General features: G+C 36.2%; 1 protein-coding gene across 1 annotated transcript; it reads right to left on the bottom strand.

Moving 5' to 3' along the window:
* Positions 1-3,301: 3,301 nt before the first annotated feature.
* On the bottom strand, positions 3,302-7,051 carry LOC120297409 (CARD- and ANK-domain containing inflammasome adapter protein-like). Its single transcript, XM_039320021.1, has one exon. It carries the CDS (start codon positions 6,673-6,675, stop codon positions 4,423-4,425), a length of 2,253 nt encoding a protein of 750 aa, XP_039175955.1. The 5' UTR covers positions 6,676-7,051; the 3' UTR covers positions 3,302-4,422.
* Between the last annotated feature and the right edge of the window lie 368 nt (positions 7,052-7,419).

Below are 7,419 nucleotides of genomic sequence, written 5' to 3'. Positions count from 1 at the left end.
TCTTGCCGCAGTTGTTAAGTGATTCATTGCAGTTGTTAAGTTAGTAATGTGGGAAGTCATCCCCCCAGAGAAGAAAATATTAAAAGGGCAGAATATTATATTTCCTCAAAGGAGCTTAAACAGGCAGAAAAGCATGCCCAGTTTTTCCTTTTTTTTATTGAAAATTTTTTATTTTTTAAAACATACAATCATTTATAAAAATACAATAAAATTTTAAAATAGAGAAAACCCCCCCCTTACCCTCCCTCCCACCCCCAACCCCCCTCCCTTCACTTCCCAGAGCAGAATACAGGGTTAAAAAAAAAAATTATAATAATTAAGAAAAAAGAAAAAAAAAGAGAAAAAAATATCATAATTAACCTTTAACTCCATAAATATAAAACAATTCCCTATAATATTTGATATTCATTCATAAAATAAATGAAACTTTTTAATTCCATACTTTTTCTGAATATAATCTATCCACTTTCCCCATACAGTAATATATCTTTCTTGTGTATGATCCTTTAAATAAGCAGAAATTTTTGCCATTTCTGCAAAACTAGATACTTTAAATATCTATTCTTCTAAAGTAGGCAAGGAATCTTTCTTCCAATATAAACCTACTAGTAACCTTGCTGCAGTTAATAAATTCAACATCAAAGTAGTTTCTTTTTCATTTAAGTCAACAAAAATACCAAGTAAAAATAGTTGAGGAGTAAACTTTATCTTTTTTCTAAAAATCTTTTGAATGTTCCACCAAATCATAATCCAAAAAGTCTTTACTTTTTTACAGTTCCACCAAATATGAAAGTATGTCGCATCATTATTGCCACATCTTCAACATTTGGGCTGTATGTTGGAATACATACAAGATAATTTTTAGGATCTAAGTGCCATCTATAAAACATTTTATAAAAATTTTCTCTCAAATTCTGAGCTTGTGTAAATTTAACATTCCTTATCCAAATTGTCTCCCATAAATCCAATGAGATCGGCTCCTGTATATTCTGAGCCCATTTAATCATACAGTCTTTAACCAATTCTGTTTCCGAATCTAACTCTAATAAAACATTGTATATTCTTTTTATATGAGCCGGACCTTGGTTTTTAATCTGAATAACCAATTGTCTATCTTCTAGTGTTATTCCCTCTTTCTTGTCTACAGTCCATCTATCCATTATTTGTAAATATTGAAACCATGACTGTAGAATATTTTGCTGCCTTAATACATCTAGGGATTTCAAATGCCAATTCGAACCAGAACAAATTAACAATTCTTTGTACGAGATTTTATCAAAATCTGTCCCCTTAGAAGTTCCCTCAATTGCATGTCTGGGAATCCCCCAGATAGGTATTTTATAATTTAATCTATAATAATACTTCTTCCAAACACGAAATAAGGCATTCCTCAAAATATGTGATTTAAAAGTCCGATCAACTTTCTTATTAAAAATTAAATATGCATGCCAACCATATATTAAATCCCAACCTCCCAAAAAAAGAATATCCATATTTGTTAAATTAAGCCAATCACTTAACCAAGTTAGAGCGGCTGCATCATAATATAATTTCATATTAGGTGCCTTAAGTCCCCCTCTTTCTCGAGCATCCTGTAATATCTTAAATTTAACCCTTGGTTTCTTCCCAGCCCATATAAAATTATTGATACCCTTTTGCCATTCCTCCAAATTTGCCTCTTTTTTAAGAATAGGTATCATCTGAAACAAAAAAAGAAACTTTGGTAGAACATTCATTTTTACAGCTGAAATTCTCCCCAACAATGACAATTGCAATTTTTTCCAATCTCTTAAATCCTTTTGGACTTTTGCCCATAGTGGTTCATAATTGTTCTTATACAATTTTCCATTTGACTTAATTATAAGACTAAGATATTATCTAAGAATATGTCAGTTAAAGAAAGGGAAAGTTTGATTAAAGCCACAGGTTTTCAGATGGTAAAAAAGGTTAAATACTTGGGAGTATATCTAACTGCCCAGTTTTTCTTAATAGCCCCAAGTCTCCCTCCCCCAAGCAGAAATGCAGATGTAATAATCCATTTAGGAAGGTTGGAGCCCTCCAGCTAGAAGTTTAGGAAGACAAAGACACCTAAAATCTACATACCACACCCAAACTCTAGGATAGGACATAATAGGATTAACCACAGATGCCAAAGGGGTACACTCAGACTCGTCTAAGTCAAAGTATATGACACAGGAAATACAAAGCTTCAAACAGGAACAGGAAACGACTCCAAACAACAGCCCAAGAGGATATAAAACCCATTCCCTACTACATGTGCTCACTCTCTTTTCTTCCAGAGCCATCTTGCTCTCTGGCTCTCCTCTTCAAGAAACAACAACCTTCTTTCTAAAGCAGTTGCCATGTTTATTTATTCCTGACTTAATGAGCAGATATTAACATCAAGATTAACCAACAATCAAGAATCAAACAAAGCCCCAGTGAAGGAACTGTCAAACAAGCAAGCAATAAACAACAGCGCAATTAAGGAACCACCAAGACCACTCCCACCTACACCGAAGGGGAAGTCACAAGAATATAAAATGAGATCAAACCTCACTCCATACTAACACTGATGATGTTATCTAGTTTGGTAATGAAATATCTGCAAGAAAACAACCAAGCTCAGAGAACACCAAGGACCCCACAGTCAAAGCTTTTACCAGCAGTCTTCTGCCAATTATTTAGAAGAATATACAGGTAGTCTTCGACTTGCGACCACAATTGAGCCCAAAATTTATGTTGCTAAGTGGGACAGTTGTTAAGTGAATTTTTCTCCACTTTACACCCTTTCTTGCCACAGTTAAGTATATCACTACAGTTGTTAAGTTAGTAACATGATTGTTAGGTGAATCTGACTTCCCCATTGACTTTGCTGGCCAGAAGGTAGCAAAAGATGATCACGTGACCCCTGGATGCTGCAGCAGTCATAAATATGAATCAGTTGCCAAGCGTCCCAATTTTGATCACATGACATTGGGGATGCTACAATGGTTGCAGGTGTGAAAAACAATCATAAGTCATTCTTTTAAGTGTCGTTTTAACTTTGAACGGTCACTAAATGAACTGTTGTAAGTTGAGGACTACCTGTACAGGGTTTCATTTCCAAGTAAATCAATCCATGTTAGGGTGTAAAATTCTTGTTTTCAAGAAAAGAGAGTAAGTAATATTTCCTCATTTGCCTGAAAACCTGATGTAAGACTTCCTGAGTTTGTTAACAATAAGAGTGTGTATTACACATTTGTGTGATAAATTACAATACAGAGAGAGTAGGAGGTACCATCAGTACAATTTGGCTTTATTAAGAACAAGTTTCAAAACATCCAGTATAATAATGTTTTCATTATATAAAATGCATGGCAATACTTTGTGTTTAAACTATCAAAGGCATTTCTGTTACAGTTTCTGTATTCTAAACAAAAGAATATTGATCTAATACAATAATGTGGTAACTAGCTTCCAGATTTATTTTGGGTCATATCCATTTATGTGTTAATATGTAGAGTAATAAAACGTTATCTTATTCTATACTTGGTGCTAACATCAACACATTTTATAGGAATACATCCATGTAATATCTATATTTCATTGCTGGATATAGGGTAGTTACAAGCTTTAGAGTGTAAGCAGTCTTATTTATTTATAGTTATACTAAAGCCGATGACCTCACTTTCACCTCTCTGAAAATTGGATCCCTGAAGCTGCTATTGTCCATTCAAAAACAACAACTACATATTAACAGAAATAAAATGGGTCAACACATATAAATCAAGATAAATGAAATTGATTATAATAATTCTAGAGCTAGAACAAAACTATAAACAAGTGAATAAAATCAAGCCTTGCTGAAGAACACAGACTAGAAGGAAGAAAATGTCTTAAATTTCTGCAGCATAGCATTTTGCAGGTTTGCTACTACTGTGACAAAGAAGTTGCCTCTAGCTGCCCTATAGGAGGCAACTTAATCTATAGTATGGTGTACATATACATGATAGAAAGTAGAATCAGAACTTTTTAATGTAATCTGCTTAGAACACAATTGCTATTCTAGAAAAATGTAGTATCTTTAACATAATTTTAACTGTGTCTGGAGTTGTGAGTCAGATTGTACAAATAAATAGGTCAGAAGGTTTTTTTTAAGGTTGCTCCCTTGATCAAGTTTACAATCCTCTGTCCACTACCACCTGGGCATATTTAATTGTTTTTTTCTCAAAAGAGCCAGTTAAAGATAAATCAGGAATGCTTCATCCCTGCAGTGAAAAGCCAACTATTGATCGACTGAGAAGATGTAGCATTTTGGTGAGTATAATCTGTAAGCCTAAACATCCTGGGGCAAACTATATGCATTAATTAGATACAGTATTTCACTGGATCCCTTAAATTAAATGTACAAAGTGTATCTATAATAGCCTCTTTGCAAATCTACCTTATCAATAACATTTTCTTTTTCAAAAGATTAACAATTTGAGCTTGGTGCTCAGTGACACTGGATTCTGCTACTTGCAATGGGGTCTTCTTCAAGCTATTAGTAGCCTGTAGATTTGCTTTATCTCCTGCAGACCAGTTGAGCAGTGCTCTTACACAATCAAAATGACCAGCTTTGCAAGCACAGTGCAATGGGGTATCTTTATTGTTGTCTAAGGCATTAATAGCTGAGCCATTGCTCAACAAAAAATCTATTAGACTGCTGTGTCCATGTTCTGCTGCAAGATGCAAAAGTGTCTTTCTCCAAATATTTTTGTCATTGATATTTTTATTATATCCCACCATCAAAAGTTCTTTTAATATCTCCACATTCCCGTTGATAGCTGCATAATGCATTGGTGTGCAGCCATCCATGTCTTTGCTTGCAGCTCTAGACTTTTTAGCTAACAGGGCTTTCACTGCATAAAAATGGCCTCCCAAAGTTGCAAAATGAAGTGGAGTCTTTTTCTCTTTATCTGTTGCATTTGGATCTGCCTTGAAATTCAGAAGCAGCTCCACCATTTCAGGATTCCCCATTTCAGCTGCAAGATGAAGAGGTGTCTTTGATCGCTTATTCTTGAGGTTGACATTGGCTCTATGTTGCAACAGCTTTAGAGCTATATCAGTGTGACCTTTACCACTTGCCACATGCAATGGAGTGAACAGGTCTATGGTGACCGCATCAATTTTAGCTCCTCCTTCAATTAGTAGGTCAACTAATGCTCCTCTATTGTATATTGCAGCAACATGGAGGGGCATTTGATTTCCTTGAGCTGTGATATTAGGATCTATTCCCTTCTGCAGAAGCATTTGTGCAATAGAAGAGGCCCCAGCTTCAACTGCTAGGTGTAAGGGGCTACTTAAGTTAGGGGCCTTGTCCTTCAAGCTGGCTCCCTTCTCAATAAGAACTTTTGCTGATTTAATCTTCCCCGTTTTACACGCCAAAAGCAATGGTGTGTACTGCTCTTCATTGCGGACATTGATGTCTAACCCTCTTTCAATTAAAGCTGCCACAATGCCATGCAGATCTTTTCCTATGGCTTTAAACAGGGCTGATACCATAGATTCAGATGATAATCCTCTGGCATATTCCAGCAATATTTTGAAGAGAGATTGGTTGTTGCTGTTAAAGGTGGCATCAATTATGCTGGAATCAACTTTGGCTCCACCTTCCGACAATACCTTGACAGTCTTCTCATGTCCCTGAGACACAGCGTAGCTCAAAGCCGTCTGGCCTTTCTCATCCATGGCATCTACCAAAGCACCATTTTTTAAAAGGATTTGAACCAGGTCACTCTCATCCTTGAGAGCAGCCATGTGCAGGAAGTTGTGCTGATTCTTGTGTCGTCTCACCTCTTCTTTTAAGATGTTCTTTAGAACATGCATGTGCTGGTTCTGGTTGGCCAAGTGAAGAGGGGTTTTGCCTTCTTGATCCAAACTGTACATGTTGGCACCAGCTTGGAGCAGCCTGTTCACAGCTTTATCATGACCTTTCTCAGCAGCTCTGTGCAGTGGGGTTCTTCCTTTGTTATCCTTGACCTCTCGTTTGGCACCTTTGCTGATTAAATAGTCAATTATTTCAGTTTGCCCATGAGCTGCTGCAATGTGTAAGAGAGTCTCATTGGCAGAGTTTGTTGCATTCACATTAGTCGCATTTAAGGCTTTTTCCAGATCAGAAAGAATTCCTTTCCTCACCAGATCAAAGACGGTAGGAACATTGTCTAGGGATTGTCTTGCTGCCAAAGTGGATTTTGATTTAGGTTTATCATAAATCATCTTTTTTTGCTTAATAGATCTAGGGCTATCTTTTTTCCCTGGATGGGAAGCTTTATCCTTCTGAATCCATCCTTTATCTTTTTCAAGGAGATACCCTACCAGTTGTCTTCTGGCATCTCCAATTTTCTCATTCACATCAGTCACATAATTCCTTATATTGCTATATAAACGTGGCTCTACCTCTTTCAAGCAGGGATAAAAAAAGAGTCTGCACGCTCGCTCACCTTGAGAAGCCAAGATATCCAAAACTCGGGAGTTCTTTGCCATTCGTGTTCTATAGTAGGACAAGACCATTTTCTTCTCAGATGTAAGGACACCTTTTTCTATCAGCCAGTCCAGAAGGTGATCAGGGTTTTTTATGCCTTCCACAAGTTCATTCTTTTTCATTTTCAGTACTTCTGTGGCATATGGATTTGTGAATAAGCTAGAATACATTCTGTCTTTAGATGACTACCATACACCGAACCTTTTGAAGTTCAGCATTTACGGTAATTATAGCCCATTGAGGTTTATGCCAACAAATATTGCGGTGGCTCAGCTGAAAAAATCAGGAACAGACTTTCCTTCCTGCAAAAAGCATAAACTCTTCACCTTTCTCTGTTCAGTGCCATTCATGTCTGGTTCTTTTTTTCTGTTGCTCAACATCGAAGTTGACAAATGTAAAAGAAAAACCCACAAAAACCAAAATACAGTTCAATTAAAAAGTATTCCAGGACACCAGTAGACCAATATGCTGTAACAAAAATCCGTGTCTCAGAATTTGTATATAAGCACTTAGTGGAAAGAAATATTTTTCATTATTTGCCATGAGAGCCATCTGTCAATATGTCAGTAACTACTGTAACCAGCAGGCTGTTTACTGTTGCTATGAAACTGGACTTTGTGTAATGTTGAGATAAAATAGTAAGCACTGAGTTAATTAAACAAAGGCCTTTCATGCTGTGTTCAAGAAATGCATTGCTATATTACTAACAAAAGTAAGCCAAGTAGGATTTTTTTTAGCAAGAAGTCTTCTTGTTATTAAAGTTCTGATGATAAATAGCATCCATATCTCTCCTCCTCCCTCTTTTTTTCTCTTTCTCTCCCCCCCCCCCCGTGTGTAAAGAATGTTTTGCACATTTTAGTAAAGAACATATGTGGGGAAAGTTAAGTTTCAAGTTTAGAAAACAGACTAATTTA

The sequence above is a fragment of the Crotalus tigris genome, unplaced genomic scaffold (assembly GCF_016545835.1).
Source record: "Crotalus tigris isolate CLP2741 ecotype Arizona unplaced genomic scaffold, ASM1654583v1 scf7180000023617.9722795, whole genome shotgun sequence".
Classification (NCBI taxonomy): Eukaryota; Metazoa; Chordata; class Lepidosauria; order Squamata; family Viperidae; genus Crotalus; species Crotalus tigris.
This window is presented reverse-complemented; position numbering and strand designations above follow the sequence as displayed.